Genomic DNA, 17,693 nt, shown 5'->3' on the forward strand with positions numbered 1-17,693 from the left:
GCCACGGCCAATCAGCCCGCCGGAAGCGGCTAGTGTGCTGATCCTCGCGCGAACTTTAAGGAGTATCCGCAGCGTAGTTTAGACATAACGATACTACTATCAAGAGTGGAAATTATTATTACTATTATATTTACTAATGTGTAATGCAGCAGTCTCGATCGTGATTATGTAATATTAGCGAAGATTCGTACTGTTGATCCACACCGTGTTTCGCATAAAAATTAGTCGTATCACCTGCAAACTACTCGAAGCTTTCAAGTAGTACTTGACGGTTTGAGTTCTTCCGAACCGGCTGTCTTCTCGCTGACGCTTAGATTTTCCAAAGCGTCTTGCAGACCTCTGTCTGCTGAAATTAGATCCAATCCTGTTTGTAAAATTCCGGTTCGCACCTGACGTTCTACCAGTTCTTCTGAGTCCATTTCTTTAGTGCTTTCTTTCGCTTCGCTTTCTGAGTCGGCAATGGCTTTGATTTGCGGTAGAACTGTAGAATTGAACAAATCGCTTGATCCGGCAATCGGTAGAAAGTTATTGACCCACGCAATAAGAGTCAGAAATTTCTCATCCAAAACACCTTGCCCTCCAGATTCAATCTCCGTAGTGCATTGCTTAATCAATGCTTCAATCTGTTCTCGTTTCGCATCGTCGTAATCGATTGCAGTTTGCCGTGAATCTGATGGTCCTTTCTTCAAAAAATCCTTCAAAACGACCACAAATGAGCTTCGCACATTCTCGAATGGACAATACATTAGAGTGTCAAAGATGTACTCGTACGCGCGATCTGATCCGGATCTAGATAGTAAATGTACTACAAGAACATGGTAGGCAAATCTGACATCCGGGATAGGAGATGTTGCAGATAGGGTTGTCAAAATTTGTAGATACCCATTGAAATCTTCTGTGTCGACTTCTTTAATCTGTTCTGGCTTCACATCAATCAAAAATTTCCATCCTAACATGCCAATGGCATCGCATACACCTGCACTAGGAGATCCACTTTCATTCTGCGTGACAAATCGCTTAGAGATTTCAATAATTTGAGGGAATGTAAACGCGACAGTACATTTGCTATCGGATGAAAGATATTCAGACAACAATAGCAAACAACCTTCAGCAGAAAATGGAATCGAACTGCTTTGAGTTGGCGGCGTGGGGAAACTAGGATCCACGTCGTCCTCGTCTTCCTCCTCTGGATTGTCTTCTCTAGGTATGGTCAAAATAGTCGTTGCAAAGTCTTCTGGAGTTATGTCAAACGAAAGCGTAAGCTGAACAAACCGCTCAAGCATCTCTGTTATATTCGCATTTACTGCACCTTCGAAAGAAACTGACTTTTGTCTCTCACGGATTGGAAGAACATCAACGGACGGCTTTACGGCAGCAAACATTCGTCTCGTCCAATCCACATTCTTGGCCCGCAGCATGATCTCGACCATATGTGTGGCATAACTTTGCAACAAACGTTGTTGCAGTGCTTCTTCCTCAGGTTCCACGGCGGATTTTGAAGGAGGGGGAACATAATCCCGCGCAAATAGATATAGCCTGCGAAGTAAAACGGGAAGTGCCTGATCGCCTAATTCATCGACGTGTGATGAAAAGAACGATAGCAGAGAAGTAGACGAAGCTGTCAGAAACCTCGAAGGGTATTGCGTCGTGATTCGTCGAGTAACTTGATAAAATCAATCTCCTGATACTAAAAATTCTCAATAAAGCAATCTTACCTGAAATAATAACTTCAAACAAGGCATAGAACTTCAGAACAAATAGTTTTTCACTTTCCAAGATTTGATGTGGCTCAGCGCCAGGTTCATAGTCAACAGACAGCGTAGACAATGCTTCAATGGCCTTTAAAAAGACCTCTTTGGCGTTTCCTTTCTCTGCGATAAGATTAAAAATCTTCAGAGATGCCTTTCGAGGTGATTCAGATTTAGACGCAGCCACTGTATCGAAAGGCTCTGCTGAAGCCAAATACGGAAGTAACAGAACGGGCAGATCCCAGGCTACGTACGAAAGCAAAGTCTCCTAATGCCTCTCAACATATTGTGTTCAATATTGAATAAAATCATACTTACATTGCTCTGTAATACTTCTTCTAAAGTCTGCAGAAGCCTAATTTGATCTTGTTCCAAATACTTGTCAGGAGTTCCAAGATAGACATCCAGCAGAGTAGAATATGTAATATAATCATCTGTATCCTATTTAGTCTGTTAGATTGCTTGAATCCACCAATGGTCCACCAAGAAATCCGATTCGCGCATACCACAGCTTCCTGAGCTGCACCAGTAAGCGCAGAAATAGCCTCCTCCACCGAGAGTGGTGGGCCTTGATCCTTGACCGGTTCCGTAGCCATAATTCAATCACGCCAGTTTACTCTCTGAGCAAAAGCAAATATGCCGACACAATTGAACAAAGATTACTAATTCGTAGTGTCAAGCACTACAATTTGATCTGCAGTAGACAGCTGATACTTGTGGTTAAGTTCGAAGAACGGTTTGTCGGATTGGGAGGTCACTCGATGGGAGAGCTCGACCGAGACCGGCACCGCTTACCTCAGATTTACAGGTCAACTAGTATACAATAAGTGCCTGCTTTACATTGTTCACGATCAAGACTTGGTAAATTGAGTCTAGTGCAACAAGCTCATTCTGATCGCTCCAGTATGGCAGCCGTTGACGAGACCATCGCGTATCTCGTCGAACAGATCGCTCTCGACGGAGTCGAAGGTAGGTGTATATTTCTCTTGGACACAGTATACTCGGTCATTGGTATTGATCACGATTAGGTACGACTTTGGACCGACTTTGGAGTTTTGCTTCCCAGAAAGTTAGTTTATTGGACGAATCTTTGAAAAATCTCTTTTGGAGATGGTTATGCACGACAGAAGGTCAGATCCTTGTCCGTACTGTGTCCGATGGCGGCCAACCAGTATGTGTATACCTCCGCAACTGTTGGTTCTGGCAAAACTGACAGAAATCTAGGCAGAAATAAGTTCAGAAAATGATCTTCTTGATTTGGCGAAGTTACGGGAAAAGTACAGCGACAATATTGTTGTCTTTGCCACTGAAGACCTGATATGGCAGACTCTTACCGGAACACTAAAGCAGGACAGTTCAGTGCGTGCCTTGCGGTTGTTCCAGTATAATGCAACACTGACAGAATATAGGTCCCTGAGTATCCTTTTGCATTACTTTGTGTCATCACTCGGTCTAGAGAAACTGGTATCACCACGTTCGAGGTTGCTAAGGCTACGAATCAGGATCCGAGATCGATGTCCAGTCGTGTCAATCTTCTCATCAGTCTAGGCCTGGTGAGAAGATATCCAGTTGTATTCAATGGAATTCGAACTACTTTGCTTGTAAATGCACGATTTCTTCAGTCAAAGCAGTTGTCAAACGAAAAAGAGCCTTCTCATGAAGCATATATGGCTGTTGATGCTCCTCGTTTGAGACAAGATATATTGAACAAACTTAAGTCTTCCAAAAACAACATTCGTCATCGCAGAGATTTATTGAAAGAATTGGTAAGTATGTCTGGTCGGCAGTTGACTTTTCAATTAACAATTTCTAGAATCTTACGACCGGATATGAACGTAAGTCATTTACACGCTCTCTGAATGTCTTGGAGAAGCTAGGATGTATTCGTCGCGTACGAGTCATTCGAAAGAGCGAGAATACAGACAGATCTTATTCTTGCATTCAATTGATTAAAGACTTTGCCGGTAAGATAAAGGATGAGGCGGTCGAGGATCTTGTTTCATTTGAGGGAGACGAATACGCAGACCAAGACGATGCTTTCAAAGACTCCATTCCAATATCCCAAGCAGATAATTCAGCGGATATGTCTGGATTTGAGTTTCACGAAGAAGATCTGATAAACGAGGACGAACCCAGCGGCCTTAGTCTGAACAGATATCAACCCTTCGAAACCCAGATCTACAACATTATTGCTGCCTCTGGACAGAAGGGCCTTTCTAGTGTTGATATCTATAGAGAAATGCTAGGGGGTCAGTTTAAACGGCCATTTGACACTGCCGCTTCAAAAACTACCGAACCTGCAAGTTCTATAAAGCCAAACAGAATCCAACCACAAAATCTAGGTCACTATGGTCTAGTCAGACTGAGTGATAATTCTGCAAAAGTGTCGTTTATTCGTTATTTTACCGTTCCCTCTTATTATGATTTCATAGGGAAAGAAAAGGATCCCCAATGGGGTGCGTTCTCTTCGATCGATTCTAAGGGTTGCTCTCCCACTCTAGATGCGCTGCTGAAGGGAATCGATCGGATTATTATTAAGCAAGCACCACTGATCATGAAAGATGGCAAAATATATAAGGGTAGGCAGATATATCTAGTTGGATTTTGCAATATTGAGTTTTTTAGGTAGCAGAATTGGTTCGTTAAAGCCTACAGATAGCAAAACAGAAGGCAGAATCGAAAGACGAGGTAGACCTACAAAGGCACAGGTTGCTGCTCGAGTAAAGGCCGCGAACGAAGCAGCCAAGGCAGCTTTTCTGGCAAACCAACAACCTGAACCAGGATCATCGAAAGAATCTGAGAATTTAAAATTGACAGAGTTTAAGAAACGCAATAATGGAGTTGAGAGCGTTGCCGAGAATTCCATTTCATCTGGTTCTAGGTCTGAAATAATAACGGAGACATCGGAAATTCAAACCCAAGATATGCCGTCTATAGCAGCTCTCGCGCGACAAAAGCTTGTGCTTAGTATTTTAGAGGAAAATCATGGTGTAATGGAAGGCGGTGGTTGGCTACTTCAACGAGTGCGCGAACTGCAGGTACATGCCTCTGGGGCATGCGACAGACGAACTCTTGAGCGAGATATTTACGCGCTAATTGCAAAGAAGCAGTTACATCGCATATGTATATCCACTCCCACTAAGTCCGGTACATCGCTCACAAAATGGATATGCATGGCTCCTGAAATCACTGTCGATTCCCCTGCAGTTGAACGATTGAAAGCAAAATTACTAACGGTACCTGAAAAGCGGAAAATCACGCTACGATCTTTGGACGTGATTTCGGACGATTTCTCATTGTACCAACTTGAATCTCTTCATCGGAAATCTGATTTTAAGAAGATTCAGCGAAGAGCAGAAAGAGCTATGCTGTCTGTAAGTTTAGATGAGGAACAGGCAAAGGCTGCTTCTGAAAGGCTTCAAAAACGAATGGAGGATCGAGAAGGCAGTTTGCTAGGCTCGACTAGAACTTCCTCAAGTGTACTACCAAAATCTACTAGTGCTACTTCCCCGTCGTCTAAGATGGATGGTCGATCGTGGACAAATCGAATTTTGGGATCTGCTGCAATTGCGGTTTCTGCTGCGGCAAGAAGTATCACAGGAAGTTCTCGTCGTGTGCTTTCAGAAACAATCGCGAAAGATCTTATATCAAACGAAGAAAGCGATAGTGTTCCTGTCGATGAGACTAACTCGATTGGCAAAGTTAGTAGGAAAGGTAGAAAGCGAAGTATGGCAGAAAATATGCGAGATCCGATTATAGATTTTGTACGACCTGGAAAAAAGCTGCGATCATCTGAGGCTTCAGGATCGAAGAAGCAACAGTTAGATGAAGTCAACAATGGGCATCATGTTACGAGTCGAGTGCGGTTTCAGCTGAATCTACAGCCAACAGATGTTGACCGACTGTTTCGGACTGTTATTATTATTCGCTCTTTTTACGGAGGTGCGGCCCGTTCCATTGACTGGACGCGAGTAGCAGATGTATTAGGGAATCCATTTACTCCGAAAGCAGCTCATTCGGGATGGACACGCGCACGAAAGATACTAGGAGGCAACGAAGCCGTACTGCGATCGAGCGCCAGATGGGAGGCAATATTTCTGGCCGCTTATGAACGGGGAGAATTCGGTGATCTTGATCTGGATAAACTAGATATTCCTGCACTTGTAGGATTTTGGAAAGATAATGAATCAAATTTAGTCGATAGCTATGTCGATGAAGACACAACAAATGCTGAATTGATTACTGAAAATGAGACCCGAGTGTTCATTCGAAACTCAGCTAGTCATTCGTGGCTAGATGAGGTGAATAATCCAATATCATCCATTAAAGTCATTGAAGCACTCACCGAGACACCTTTTATATGCGATGTTAAAGGCTCTGATGAAGCTTTCAAAACTCAGAAATTAGTGTCTGAGGGAGAACTAGATAAAGTGCGGCAGCTGATCAAAGCAATCATTTCGACAGAAGAAGCACGTTATGACGCGCAACTTGCAAAGGAACTTCTTGAGAAGTTTGGTGTTGATCCTTGTTCGCGTGCAGTGTCGGATTTGGAGCATGATCGGAGTGTGACATATGTTTCTCGGGATTTGGAACATCGATTGCCAGGACGGAATTTTATATTTTCCGATCGGTTTAACTCGATGGCACGACTTCGACCCGACGAACGGATTCTCGAGAAGGCAAGAGACTATCAGAAAATTTTGACGTCTGCATTTGCGGAGCAGAAAGGCGTGAAGATGCAGCGGATTGCACCGGACAGCTCGATGGTGTGCATATTAAACATGATTGGCGGAGAAAGCATTGAGCTAGTGCGAGTGGACGTGAAGTCTGGGAACTTGATTGAAGGATATTCCTCTCGTCTTGTAGATCGTGAGAAATTGGATTGCGACATTGTATTTAAAGCGCCATCAAAGAAGAAAACGGAGCTTTGTCTGGAAAAAGTTGCGATTCCTGTTGAATATGACCGAGAAATGAATGTTATACCAGGTTGTCGGAGCTGGGTGGACATTACAGGAGAAGTATCGAAGATTATTTATCGTCGATTCACAGATGTGATTCTGATGGCGCTATCTTTGCGACCGGGTACTCCGTTTAGTGAACTTCAACGCAGGTTTGCCAGCATATTGACATCTACGGAATTATCTGATATTTTGGATTGGCTAGTTGAGAAGAAGCTTGTCGAATGTCAGACTGCGAAGGGCTATGGTTATTGGGTTTGTGGGGATTGGTATTGTAACGATATTGGGCGTTCGTAGTTAAGCTTGGTGTGTTGATGAAATGTAATTTTAGGTAATATGTGGATATAGTTACGGATGATGCTGAGCGGAATTCCCAAGTTTGGGAAGTTCAAGGCAAAATTCAAGGCTCCATCCGAAATAACCGAGCACAAGAACTAAAAAACATCGAAGTTTATAAAAATGGCTGGATTAAAATGTACTGCAGACTTCTGTTTGATTCCAGTAAGTCAATGTCAATGAAATGTTGATTCTATACTGATGCAAGCTAACATATAGATGGGAACTGCGACCCCGTCAGTGTCGAAATATATTGCCGAGGTGCAAATCTTGATCCGAGGTAGCGGCCTGAAGTACACGATGCATTCGGCCGGGACTACAGTCGAAGGTCCCTGGGACCAGGTTATGCAGCTGATTGGGCAAGCTCATGAATTGATTCACGAACTTGGAGTCCCTCGTATTCAGTCCGATATTCGTGTTGGCACGAGGTGAGAAACGTGTTTTATGAACCCTGGTAGCATGGGAGTTTATTACTGACTGCCCTATTACAGAGTCGACAAAACGCAGTCTTTCACGGATAAAGTTGAAAGTGTCGAGCGGATTCTACGAGAAAGAGATGATCCGAATGGAACTGGATACGCATGATGTTTTCACTGAAGAATAGGGAGCGATTGCTAGAAGTGGATACAAAATTTATTACACTATTAGGCTTATGGCTGTCATTATGTACTATGTAAGAGATCAATGAATTACTGTATGAACAGAAACTCAAAGAAAATTCAATTGCAATTACTTCACAAATTTTCTTAACGCCAGGATCCGGACACCATCCAAAATCCAAACACCACTAGCATCAGTCAGCAAAATGCAGCACAAGACCTCTAAGGCGGTACACTTACGTTACAATGATAGTGAATATTACGGAGGCCTTGATTCGCCGGCATTCGTTTTTTGTGAACGGATTCAACTGATTCCATTCGCAGAACCAGCGGTTCGTCATAGCTGCGGTGATTGCTGCAGAAACAATGCCGATTATTGCCAAGATAAACTCCCATACATATTTAGCATGCGTGTAAAATTTTGGACTTTTGACTGTGAATGCAGAAATTATCACTGTGACAATGGATAGAGCGGCAAATATGATCGTAACCCAATAAATGTGGGACACCGACTTGTTGTTGCTCTTCAGTTGTCGAATCTCATAAGAGACATCTCCTAAAACGATCGAGCTGAAGACAAGCTGAATTACTTGGATCAGATGATTGAACAGATTTTGCCGCTCCATCGCTTTGCTTGATTTGCGATATAAAAAATTTGGCGAGCAAAGCCCACATTTATATATTTACAAACCTTTTCGAGTCGTGGTTGCGAAGATCCAGATGTCGCAGACACTGTTGCGCATTAAGTTGTACGGACACATATTTCTTTTGGACTTGGAACATATATTTGCGGCTCCGAGCCTATTGCATGACAATATTAATTTGAATTTGATTCAACATGTTGTCGTACAAGTTGATCCAACTGGCCGATCCTAGTAACCGGAAGAACATGAAGTGAGGTCGACCTAGTTTGACCCCTGAGTATACGGACTACACACCGTTACACAGTCAAGTGCGCGAAAATTGCACAATAATGAATCGAAACAGTAATAGAATTTTCAATAGAGAGAAAAAACGCAAAAGTAAATACATTAATGTAAGAGGATATTGCAAAATGAAACGGTAACGCGCTACACTGTAAAACAGCACTCACAACAGATATCATATAATACGAAAAAGAAATTACTCCAATTGGCCATAGACTCAATTGAGAACATGTAATTGTCCACTCTTTGCGGTTGCATCACTTCGCACTTCCTTCCATGCCTATATATAAAGAGAAAATTCGTAAAGCCACGCACAATTCTTTTACTGCTTCTTTCGAGACTCGTCATCTATGGATTCAAAAACTCCGGAAAATGTCCAATACAATCATTCAAAGTAGCTAACACAACGGCACATTATTCGCTCGAGTTGGCGACGGTTTGCTGATAGGCAAAGTAGCCCGCGACGCCTAAAACGACCAAACTGATTAAAACAAGGAAGCTCCTATTCAACCGTTAGCAAATAGGCGTATGTGTTCCTGCATCCAAAAGATAAACTTACGATCCACTGCTTGAAGAAGAAGATGATGATCCGCCAGATGGGGCGGCCTTTGTGGAAACAACTACCTCCTGATAATCAAATGTCAGTAAAATATATAGGATGGTGGAAGGATAGATAGAGATCTACGTACATCTGGGTGAAGGTCTGCAACGAACAGATCGTCAAGAATTTTGCGTGCTTCATCAGAATGACCAACATCCTATATAATTCCAGGTGAGATGGACACGGACATTGCGAAGAGTAACGAAAGTATACAAACCTCAAAAACATCAGTAGCATCGACTCCTCCAACTTCAGTCAAAACTTCCTCGCCGCCTCTTGTAGTTCTGTTAAACCAGCTCTCTCATCAATCCAAACATTAAAACTACTTACGGATGCTCGTCCACGAACTTAGTACAGTCGTACACTTTGCCGTGGATGACCATGTACAAGTCGTCGCGGTCGCTGTGCTCCTTCGTCTCAGCGTAAGTAAGATATGTGGTCACTTCTTCCGACATATTCAATGTATGCTATCGTATATTGTTTTGAGTTCCAAAGAGTGGGGTTTTACCGCTAATTTGACGCGTTTTGCTCGTTCGATACAGTTTGATAACTACAGTAAAAGACCACAGCTCAACAAACTCAAAAGGACAAGCAACTTTGTGGTGAGACTTAATTTTTGCTTGTTCGCAAGGGACCTTCGAGGACCTGCGGCGGGAACAAAGTACTGCAAGACCGTGCGGCTCCTGTCCGTACTGAAACGTTATACCAACATAACAAGGCAGACGATGAGCCGGGTATAGTAGCTAAACTGGGGATAAATAGCAGTATCTGAATGGAGATAGCGAATCCCAGGGAGAAAGTTAATAAGCTGCCTATTTCAGCGGCCTATTGTGGCAAAGTTAGGACAAAAAGGGCGACAATACCCGGTTAGATTGACCAGAATTGTCAATGAAAAATGTAGATTTCAAAGAAATAATGTCAGCTATCGAGTCGAGTGTCCATTTGAACGTCGATGAGCTGATTATCCAAATACTACTCTACCGCAGAATTCGACTTAAGCGAGCAAACTCTCTTTTGCGCTTGATTTCAGCGCGTAATGGCGTTCGCACAATTTATAATAGCACAAATCTTTTTTTCTCTGTCTTTGTCGCTATTCTTCGTTCAGCAGAGCCATTGACTGCCACTCTATTTCCTTTGGTTCTTCAAACAACTCGACTGCATGCCTTCCCAGTCATTTTATATCACGTGACCAAAGAGCTTGAGACACCACGAAGAAAGCATGGCTCCAGACGAATGTTCTCTAAAGCTGGGTCTAGTTGCGGCTTCGGGAATCTATCCCTATCGATCTCAGGATTGTACTTCAACTCAACGCAAGAGGCTCGAGCAGGAAATGGTGGATGGAATACAGTGAATCTTATTTTAAGCTGTTTTACTTGTTCTGATTTAATGAGTTTTCTATTTGGCAAAAAACGGAGCTCTCTAGCGAGTGGTATGTTTGTGTTCTAACCTGTGGTTTCTCTTTCTGGTTTTGCTGCTGTCCCTATCTACTTTTTATATTCCTGGAAATGCTTCTGACGCGTTCGCAGGCATCTTATCGTCGGCAATTCAGATCTCCAATCCGACTGGTTCCAAAGCGTCGTCTGCACAAAAGTCCGAAACATCTATTGATCAACCTCGAGAAGGAACTGTTGCGGCGGCTCAAAACTCGACTCCCAAGTCGTCGTCGGCCATCACGTCACTGCAGCAGCTCTTTTCGGACCAAGAAGAAGACCAGGATAGCGAGACAGACGCTAGGCCAGCCGCTCGTACATTGTCTGGTCCAGGCTCAGAAAACAACGACGATGTTAAGGTCTCTGGCAAGCTCAGCGAAGGAGACGTGATCGCAGCAGATGTGTTTTCAAGGATCAGTCCGCCGGCGTTGTCAAATGGAGACTTGGAATATGCAGCCGCTGAAGATTTAAAAGAGTATGAGGTCGAAAATATTATCGACGATCGGAACGTTTTCGGCGTCACTGAGTATCTTATCAAATGGGCTGGTTATCCCTCCTCGGCAAACACGTGGGAACGTGAATCAAATCTGTAAGTATTTTGGATGTTTCTACTCCCCCGTTTGTTGGTTTGAATCTTATTGACATTCGTTTGTGTAGCACAGGTTCGGGGGAATTACTCAGCGCGTATTGGCAGCAGAAAAGATCTACCGGAAATCGACCTCACACTTCAAAGAAGCGGAAACTAACAGCTTTGGCAGAAGCGCGGCAGTCTAAGAAACGCGCCGAAACATCAACTTCAAGAAAGACTCGCTCAAAAGTAGCCACTTCCTCTCCACCTCCGGTAGAATCTGTTGTTGGCGTCTGGGATGATAAGATATTAATCGATGGTGTAGAATACAAGGGGTCCCAGCTCTGGTATATTGTTCTATGGTATATTCCTGTTTCCTTCTTTTATCGCAATACTAACAGTAATTGTTCTTGCTCTTTAGGAAAGACTCTAACACTTATAAATCCTACACGCCAGATATTATCCACTCAAAAGCTCCTCAACGCTGTATTCAGTTTCTCGAATCAAATCTAAGGCTTACCACTGATTCTTAGATGGATATCGTTGCCATTGCTTAGCTCGTCTCGACTTTGGTTCTTTATAAGACTTAATAGTTCACGAGGAACCCACTGGCAAAGAAGTCTCTGTGAAAAACGAATTTTTGGTTTGGACTATACTCAGCTAGAAACCCCTAGTAGTTAAGTAGAAGAATCTTCATTAAAGGAGCTTGGGGATTTTGTGGGAATATTTTTTACTTGGAGGTACAATTTATTAGAAGCCGCGCAAATTTCACGTGTTTCGTCTCACAACTTGCAAACGTCTGACTTGGATCTGTCTGACTGGCCCTTGGTCTAGCGAATCTATCAGTGTCAATTACAGAGATTCAAGAACCATCTTACATAATATTCAGTTCCTAAAAATCGTTGCATGGATTTTGAGGATTTCAAATACATATGGGATATTCATATTTTGTACTTTTGATTTTAAAGAACGATCACGTACTTATCCTTGAGGTACTACAAAAAAGACAAAATGTTACTCTTAATATGTCGGACCGGAAAATTGTGCAATGTAGCAGCCTACCCTGCTTTCTAGATGAATTTAATTCCGATCTGCCTTTTTATTTCTTGGTTTGCATCTGTTGTATGTTTAATCTTGGCATGAAATTTAATATATCATATTATAGTTACTTAAAACTTCATATTTGTAATTTTCTTCCGTGCTTTCTTAGTTCCAATTTCTAATCTGATCTCCAAAGCCAATGTAGCCCAATTTCGTTTTCACAAGTCTATTTTCTTGACTCAGCTCTGGATTCATCTTCGTTTATGAAAACTCACATTAACAATAAAGCTATATAAAATAAAAATAATATGAGAGCTGGTCAAAAGATTTATCAAAACAAGAACAACGTAAAACTGTATAAAACTAAAATAAAACTAGAACACTCATAGGCATGGACAATCAAGGCATATGAAATCATACTACAACCATATCTTTTATTAATGCCACTTAGTTCACGCCAGCAACAATCTCACTTGCAGTGGATAAACTGTCAACCATCTTCTGAACTTCTTTCCGTCTATTGACGGTAGAATCACTCTCCTTGAGCAAATCATCCAAAATATCTGACTTGTATAACTTCTCAAGAAGTTCGCGTTGCATCTCATCCTTCGAAAATATAACCAAGTTAAGCATAATCGCCTTCGGAACCATATCAATAAGTGTACGCTTAACAATATTGAAGTACGATGAAATCAAGAGCTTAATCACTTCCGTCTCTGCGGTTTCTCGCTCAGATAAAACTCCAGATGCTTTCAAAACTGCCGGCGGTGCCTCCATAGCTGCCATTTTCTTCTTATTCTTGGTTGCGAAAAAAGAGTTGAAAAATCCACCATTCTCCTCGCCGGGTCCCATACCCACAACAGGTGGCATAACACTAGCAGCCATAGGATCCTTTGGTGCTGCTGGAACGGGTTTGCCTGTCTTGGGATCAACTTGAGGAGGACGAGCGGCAGCCATTCGCTCAGCAACAATAGCCATAGCACGATGTCCACTAAGGAAATCAGGATGGCCTGTGTTAATGTAAGAAGACTCCATACTGACAATATCCTGGACTAATTTGTTGGTCGGGATAAGAGACTTTTTGAAAAACTGGATCACAACTGAAAGTAGTCGATCCTTGAGCGCAGGATAACGTTTATAGATGGGCTTCTGCAAGATTTGAGAAAGAATACGAACTAACTCGTCGTATACCAATGTAACACACTTTAAACTGGGGTCATCGAATCGTCCAATCTGCTGCTTAACAATAACTTCAAAAGCAGTTGTTCCGACGAAAAGAGCGGGAGAAGATCCAGACGAATTGTACAAGATAGTACGAATATCAACATCTTTCACTTGGTCAAAAGGATCAACTGCCTTAATACCATTGGAGTAAAGTTCATGGAAAACGAAAGAAATACGCGCACCACCAGATAATTCAAGGCTAGAAAGTTCCTGCGAATTACCATCCAAAATAGTACGGTATTCGTTGCAAAACTCGGTGATGACATTCAAAATAATATTTGACGGACTGCCCAAAGTGTTGTCACCAAGCTGGCTGAGTTCACCCTGATACTTAGCCAGAGTAGTCTGGATTCTCTGTTTGATATCCGGCAAAGTAGCTTTAATGTGATGCATAAGAATCATATTAAGCTTACGCGCAAGGAACGGAGTACCACAGTACTGGGCTTTCGCACGATATGAAGGATGGTTCTCAAAGAACTCGCGCTCATGCTCAAGAGCCGAGGTAATAGCTTTGCCTTGTTCGATATCCCGTTGACCTCTGTTGATAACAGGGACATAACCAAGACGTAGAGGAATAACACGTCCCGCCAAAATGTCAACAACATCAGTTCCCTGATCCATAAGATCGACCTTAGTCAAGACACCAATGGTGCGAGTACCTGGAAATAACAATTCGTTAGAAAACTCGCCCTAAACAGTATATTTTACATCGACATACCTTCGGGATCTACTTCACGGGCAAGTTTGAGACCATCGGAGTTAGCCAAATCAGTGTTGGCAGCGGTGACAGCAAGAATAATTGCATTGGGCTTCGTAATATATTTCAGAACCATCTCCTTAATCAAACGCTCAATATCTTTGGGCTGATCACCAACAGGGACCTTAGTAAGACCAGGCAAATCCACGAGAGTCAATGTGAGTACGTTAGGGGAGAAAATACGTAAATTGATGGGATTGTTCGAGATACCGGCGTTGTGTCCAGTCTTTTTATCTGTCTCGCTGACAATTTCATCACGGATCTTGCCAAAATCAGAGAACTTCTGACCAGGGAGATGGAGAAATTCACCCCACTCATCAGCGGGAGCGTCATCGCTGGTCCCATTAGCCTGACCTTTTGGTCTGTTGATTAATTGGAGAACCTAACACAATATCTGATTAGTACAGCATTCACGTTTGCCAAACAACCAGTAAAAAGAAAATAAATCTTACCAATGGTCGTCGAGTAACAATACCAGTGCCTATTAAACAAAAAGTTAAAAATTGTTTCTTTGATTAGATTGCTTACAGGTCAGAGGCTGAGCATGACGAGTAAGACAATGACTCTGACTGCGAAAATAGACGCACCTCTAGGTAAGAAATCACGGCCGACGATATTTTCCAAAACCGACGATTTTCCAGACGATTGCGAACCAACAACAGTGATTTGGGGTAGATCGATAGGATTGGTGGTGGGACCTAAGGTCGCGAACGCATCCTAATCAAAAAAAGCATATCAGCGCTGTACAAACACAAGGATGCCAGATGACAACAACAAAACCTGGCTCGCTCTTCTGCAGCAGCATCGTAATAGAATAATCTTTAAAAAGTATTGACTCGTTCAGAGAACATCCAGGATGCCAATTGCTACGACGACAGAAAAAACAAGGTATTGGAGGTGGAAGGACCTAGTTGGACGATGAACGACCAGGTAGTCCTTTCAGATAGGGATTTCAACCACCAACAGTGAAGTCGCTATCTTGCCTGACTCCGGACAAAACGGAACCGCAGCAGACGACTGGCCAGGACTAAGTACTCACCTGAAGACGATTGACTGTAGAAATAAGATGCTGATCCATGGTTGACGATGGAGTGACTTCTGTCTGAATAAATATTATCGTCGGATGGCTGTAGGAATTCTCTAGAGGATTGAGTAACTAATCCTCGTCACAAAACTCGAGATGGCTGGCCTTTGCCGGCGCTGATGGACGCGCCTTCCCAGCGACTGCGTAAGTTTGAGAACTTTTCAGCGTATTGTATGTACTGATATGCCCTAGACCACACCAGCGCCACCCATCCTTATCGGCTGGGCCCTAACCGGGTGGATACAGTTGGGGTTTGTTCTACTATTCACTCGATGGGGTAATATTATTAGGAGATGATATAATTAGTACAATAGCATAATATGATTAGTTTTGACAGAGATTGATGAATATATGACGAGTATATGATGCGTATGTGATGAATACATGATGAGTATATGAAGTACAAATGATTAGTCTTCTAAGACCAAGCATCGATTTAAATGCCTGGTTAAATGTCGCCGGTGTAAATTATGTCCTTAAACTCCTTCACAATCTCTTTGAACAAGTGTCGCCATTCAAGTGGATCACCTCTTGAACGATCAAATGCTACCTCGATGAACTGATCTCCATAATCAGGCCAGACTATGCAACAAATTTTTCCACTCAAAGGACAACGCCGGCGGTCGCGTTTGGAGATCTCAACTGTATAGTTGTCCGCTTCTTGCAAATCAGTAAATAAGTTGCTAGTTGGAATGGATTGTGTCTGTAGCGCAGAAAATAAACGTGACTTAACAAGCTCAATAGAGGCCATGGCATAGAATCTATTAATTGTCTCTGGCGGACATATTTCATTGAATCGCTGTACTCTTTGAGTCAGTGTTTCCGGCAAAGATCTCAGTTGGTCATGTTGAAACTGTAGCTGCGACATCTGACTTATGCCTCCTTGCGACATTTGGCTCATTCGGTCATTAAATGCTGTCATTTGTCGATTACTTCTGTAGTCGATTGGTTGTGAGTTCATGCTCGTAGCAAATATTTGCCGAGCGTGCACTTCTGTCGGTTGAGAATTAGATATCATCTGCGGTCTTTTCATTTTTCTCATGCTCAAAGATGGCTGCTTGATATCAATTTTCATTCTTAGTAAAAGGTCTTCCGCTAGTTTGAGCGAATCATTGCATCTGCCGCCTGGGGTAAGGCGGCTATTAGGCTTTTTGAACCAAGGATGAAGTCGGATATAGCAACAAGAAAATCTAGTTTGTGGTTTTGGGTCTAATAGTTTCCGTATCAATGAAAACGCTTCACTTCCAATGCTACTCCATGGACTTACGTCCCGAATTCCGCTCTTACGGATTCGATAATTTCTGTAATCTGGGTCATTTGCAGTCGCCCATTCCCATGGTGTACATCCAGTGAGAAGAACGAATAACACCACACCGCAAGACCAAATATCTGTTGGAGCTGGTGCATACTGTCCTTGTTGGGCTAGAATCTCTGGGGCTGCATATGGCGGGCTTCCGCAGACTTGGTTGGTAGTACGAGTCTGTCCCCTATGACGGTACAGCATTGCAAATCCAAAATCAGCTAATAGTAAATTGCCATTGGAATCTAGTAGTATGTTTTCCGGTTTGATGTCACGATGCGCTATTCCTTTTGAGTGCATGTACTCAACAGCGCCGATCAGCTGCTTGAAGTACATATGACCTATGTCCTCTGGGACACCAACATCTGGCTCAATTTTACTGAATAGATCCCCTCCGAATGCAGGCTGCATTGCCATCCAAACCCATTTGTCGTTAACATCATATTCAAAACAACTGACTATGTTCTTGTGATTAGAGGAGTATGTATGAAGTGTTATTTCTCGAATTATATCCTTCTCTCTGAGTCCACCTAACTTCAATGCCCGATCCTTGTTTATGAATTTGACTGCATACGGTGTAGATTCTAAATAGCACAGATAGACACTGCAATTTCAAATCAGTAAATTTCAAATTAAATTGGTCCACAGCTACCAACCTTGCAAATGTGCCCTGTCCCAGAAAGGATCCAATTTTGTAGTTTGTCTTAGGAAGGTTCCTATCAGTGCTACAGCTCATTCTGCTCTCCTTCATCTTAAGATTTGACTAAACAAATCGTTTTATGCGCGATCTTGCGCAAATAAAATTGGCTACAACCGCGGTGCTAGAGTATTCGACGAGACGGGAAGTTTGTTTATTTTGGCCAAGTAGCGCGTCTGGGGTCGTTGCTCTGGCGACAATCACGTGACAATGGCTCTATTGCAAGTAACTCAGCGCTCAATGACCGACTTCTGAAGATGTTCTGATTGTTGGAATTAATGGCTGTTATGATTCACGAATAATAAGTTTATAGCATCTTCCTGTGGATATTGAAGCTGTATGTTTCGAGTCAATCTTACCCACAAAGACAATGAATGATTTGTGATGAAGATAATCTTCTAGTACAAACTCCCAACGAAAGTGC

At 42.6% G+C, this 17,693-nt stretch overlaps 8 protein-coding genes across 8 annotated transcripts; 3 read left to right on the top strand and 5 right to left on the bottom strand.

Annotated features, from left to right (window-relative positions):
• Positions 1-101: 101 nt before the first annotated feature.
• V1516DRAFT_668189 (YAP-binding/ALF4/Glomulin) lies at positions 102-2,456 on the bottom strand. Its single transcript, XM_066920962.1, has 4 exons — positions 2,255-2,456; positions 2,067-2,189; positions 1,716-2,016; positions 102-1,663 (listed from the first exon to the last, which is right to left on the bottom strand). Exons 1-4 carry the CDS (start codon positions 2,342-2,344, stop codon positions 255-257), a joined length of 1,923 nt encoding a protein of 640 aa, XP_066779823.1. The 5' UTR covers positions 2,345-2,456; the 3' UTR covers positions 102-254.
• V1516DRAFT_645090 (uncharacterized protein) lies at positions 2,360-7,117 on the top strand. The gene is made up of 6 exons (XM_066920162.1): positions 2,360-2,717; positions 2,777-2,919; positions 2,973-3,107; positions 3,158-3,514; positions 3,562-4,327; positions 4,374-7,117. The coding sequence occupies exons 1-6, from the start codon at positions 2,654-2,656 to the stop codon at positions 7,001-7,003; spliced, it is 4,095 nt and encodes a 1,364-aa protein (XP_066779824.1). The 5' UTR covers positions 2,360-2,653; the 3' UTR covers positions 7,004-7,117.
• V1516DRAFT_631600 (YkoF-like protein) lies at positions 7,118-7,782 on the top strand. The gene is made up of 3 exons (XM_066919955.1): positions 7,118-7,207; positions 7,262-7,470; positions 7,534-7,782. Exons 1-3 carry the CDS (start codon positions 7,166-7,168, stop codon positions 7,625-7,627), a joined length of 345 nt encoding a protein of 114 aa, XP_066779825.1. The 5' UTR covers positions 7,118-7,165; the 3' UTR covers positions 7,628-7,782.
• Positions 7,679-8,520, bottom strand: V1516DRAFT_688583 (uncharacterized protein). Its single transcript, XM_066923784.1, has 2 exons — positions 7,882-8,520; positions 7,679-7,829 (listed from the first exon to the last, which is right to left on the bottom strand). Exons 1-2 carry the CDS (start codon positions 8,265-8,267, stop codon positions 7,772-7,774), a joined length of 444 nt encoding a protein of 147 aa, XP_066779826.1. The 5' UTR covers positions 8,268-8,520; the 3' UTR covers positions 7,679-7,771.
• V1516DRAFT_668202 (cytochrome b5) lies at positions 8,521-9,755 on the bottom strand. Its single transcript, XM_066920963.1, has 5 exons — positions 9,499-9,755; positions 9,386-9,443; positions 9,257-9,325; positions 9,127-9,194; positions 8,521-9,069 (listed from the first exon to the last, which is right to left on the bottom strand). Exons 1-5 carry the CDS (start codon positions 9,621-9,623, stop codon positions 8,982-8,984), a joined length of 408 nt encoding a protein of 135 aa, XP_066779827.1. The 5' UTR covers positions 9,624-9,755; the 3' UTR covers positions 8,521-8,981.
• A 799-nt stretch (positions 9,756-10,554) lies between these two features.
• Positions 10,555-11,699, top strand: V1516DRAFT_661723 (uncharacterized protein; the record flags this gene model as incomplete). The annotated part of the gene is made up of 4 exons (XM_066920384.1): positions 10,555-10,597; positions 10,695-11,187; positions 11,256-11,528; positions 11,588-11,699. The coding sequence occupies 4 exons, from the start codon at positions 10,555-10,557 to the stop codon at positions 11,697-11,699; spliced, it is 921 nt and encodes a 306-aa protein (XP_066779828.1).
• A 560-nt stretch (positions 11,700-12,259) lies between these two features.
• On the bottom strand, positions 12,260-15,349 carry V1516DRAFT_688586 (Dynamin central region-domain-containing protein). The gene is made up of 5 exons (XM_066923785.1): positions 15,228-15,349; positions 14,776-14,905; positions 14,641-14,669; positions 14,150-14,570; positions 12,260-14,090 (listed from the first exon to the last, which is right to left on the bottom strand). The coding sequence occupies exons 1-5, from the start codon at positions 15,264-15,266 to the stop codon at positions 12,655-12,657; spliced, it is 2,055 nt and encodes a 684-aa protein (XP_066779829.1). The 5' UTR covers positions 15,267-15,349; the 3' UTR covers positions 12,260-12,654.
• Positions 15,322-17,650, bottom strand: V1516DRAFT_631608 (kinase-like domain-containing protein). Its single transcript, XM_066919956.1, has 2 exons — positions 17,229-17,650; positions 15,322-17,176 (listed from the first exon to the last, which is right to left on the bottom strand). The coding sequence occupies exons 1-2, from the start codon at positions 17,321-17,323 to the stop codon at positions 15,721-15,723; spliced, it is 1,551 nt and encodes a 516-aa protein (XP_066779830.1). The 5' UTR covers positions 17,324-17,650; the 3' UTR covers positions 15,322-15,720.
• Positions 17,651-17,693: the final 43 nt, after the last annotated feature.

Source organism: Lipomyces oligophaga (genome assembly GCF_038497815.1).
Source record: "Lipomyces oligophaga strain CBS 7107 unplaced genomic scaffold V1516scaffold_1, whole genome shotgun sequence".
Classification (NCBI taxonomy): domain Eukaryota; kingdom Fungi; phylum Ascomycota; class Lipomycetes; order Lipomycetales; family Lipomycetaceae; genus Lipomyces; species [Lipomyces] oligophaga.

Coding starts and splice junctions, on each gene's coding strand:
- V1516DRAFT_668189 (XM_066920962.1), bottom strand. CDS start 2,344: ATGGCTACGGAACCGGTCAAGGATCAAGGCCCACCACTCTCGGTGGAG. Junction 2,190..2,254: donor GTGCAGCTCAGGAAGCTGTG/GTATGCGCGAAT, acceptor CAGACTAAATAG/GATACAGATGATTATATTAC. Junction 1,664..1,715: donor GTTTGAAGTTATTATTTCAG/GTAAGATTGCTT, acceptor GATTTTATCAAG/TTACTCGACGAATCACGACG.
- V1516DRAFT_645090 (XM_066920162.1), top strand. CDS start 2,654: ATGGCAGCCGTTGACGAGACCATCGCGTATCTCGTCGAACAGATCGCT. Junction 2,920..2,972: donor TGTCCGATGGCGGCCAACCA/GTATGTGTATAC, acceptor ACAGAAATCTAG/GCAGAAATAAGTTCAGAAAA. Junction 4,328..4,373: donor AGATGGCAAAATATATAAGG/GTAGGCAGATAT, acceptor TGAGTTTTTTAG/GTAGCAGAATTGGTTCGTTA.
- V1516DRAFT_631600 (XM_066919955.1), top strand. CDS start 7,166: ATGGCTGGATTAAAATGTACTGCAGACTTCTGTTTGATTCCA. Junction 7,208..7,261: donor CAGACTTCTGTTTGATTCCA/GTAAGTCAATGT, acceptor GCTAACATATAG/ATGGGAACTGCGACCCCGTC. Junction 7,471..7,533: donor GATATTCGTGTTGGCACGAG/GTGAGAAACGTG, acceptor GCCCTATTACAG/AGTCGACAAAACGCAGTCTT.
- V1516DRAFT_688583 (XM_066923784.1), bottom strand. CDS start 8,267: ATGGAGCGGCAAAATCTGTTCAATCATCTGATCCAAGTAATTCAGCTT. Junction 7,830..7,881: donor ATATTCACTATCATTGTAAC/GTAAGTGTACCG, acceptor GACTGATGCTAG/TGGTGTTTGGATTTTGGATG.
- V1516DRAFT_668202 (XM_066920963.1), bottom strand. CDS start 9,623: ATGTCGGAAGAAGTGACCACATATCTTACTTACGCTGAGACGAAGGAG. Junction 9,195..9,256: donor TTGCAGACCTTCACCCAGAT/GTACGTAGATCT, acceptor TTTGATTATCAG/GAGGTAGTTGTTTCCACAAA. Junction 9,070..9,126: donor TCTTCTTCAAGCAGTGGATC/GTAAGTTTATCT, acceptor ACGGTTGAATAG/GAGCTTCCTTGTTTTAATCA.
- V1516DRAFT_688586 (XM_066923785.1), bottom strand. CDS start 15,266: ATGGATCAGCATCTTATTTCTACAGTCAATCGTCTTCAG. Junction 14,571..14,640: donor TTGTTACTCGACGACCATTG/GTAAGATTTATT, acceptor ATATTGTGTTAG/GTTCTCCAATTAATCAACAG. Junction 14,091..14,149: donor CCGTGAAGTAGATCCCGAAG/GTATGTCGATGT, acceptor TGTTATTTCCAG/GTACTCGCACCATTGGTGTC.
- V1516DRAFT_631608 (XM_066919956.1), bottom strand. CDS start 17,323: ATGAAGGAGAGCAGAATGAGCTGTAGCACTGATAGGAACCTTCCTAAG. Junction 17,177..17,228: donor GGACAGGGCACATTTGCAAG/GTTGGTAGCTGT, acceptor TTGAAATTGCAG/TGTCTATCTGTGCTATTTAG.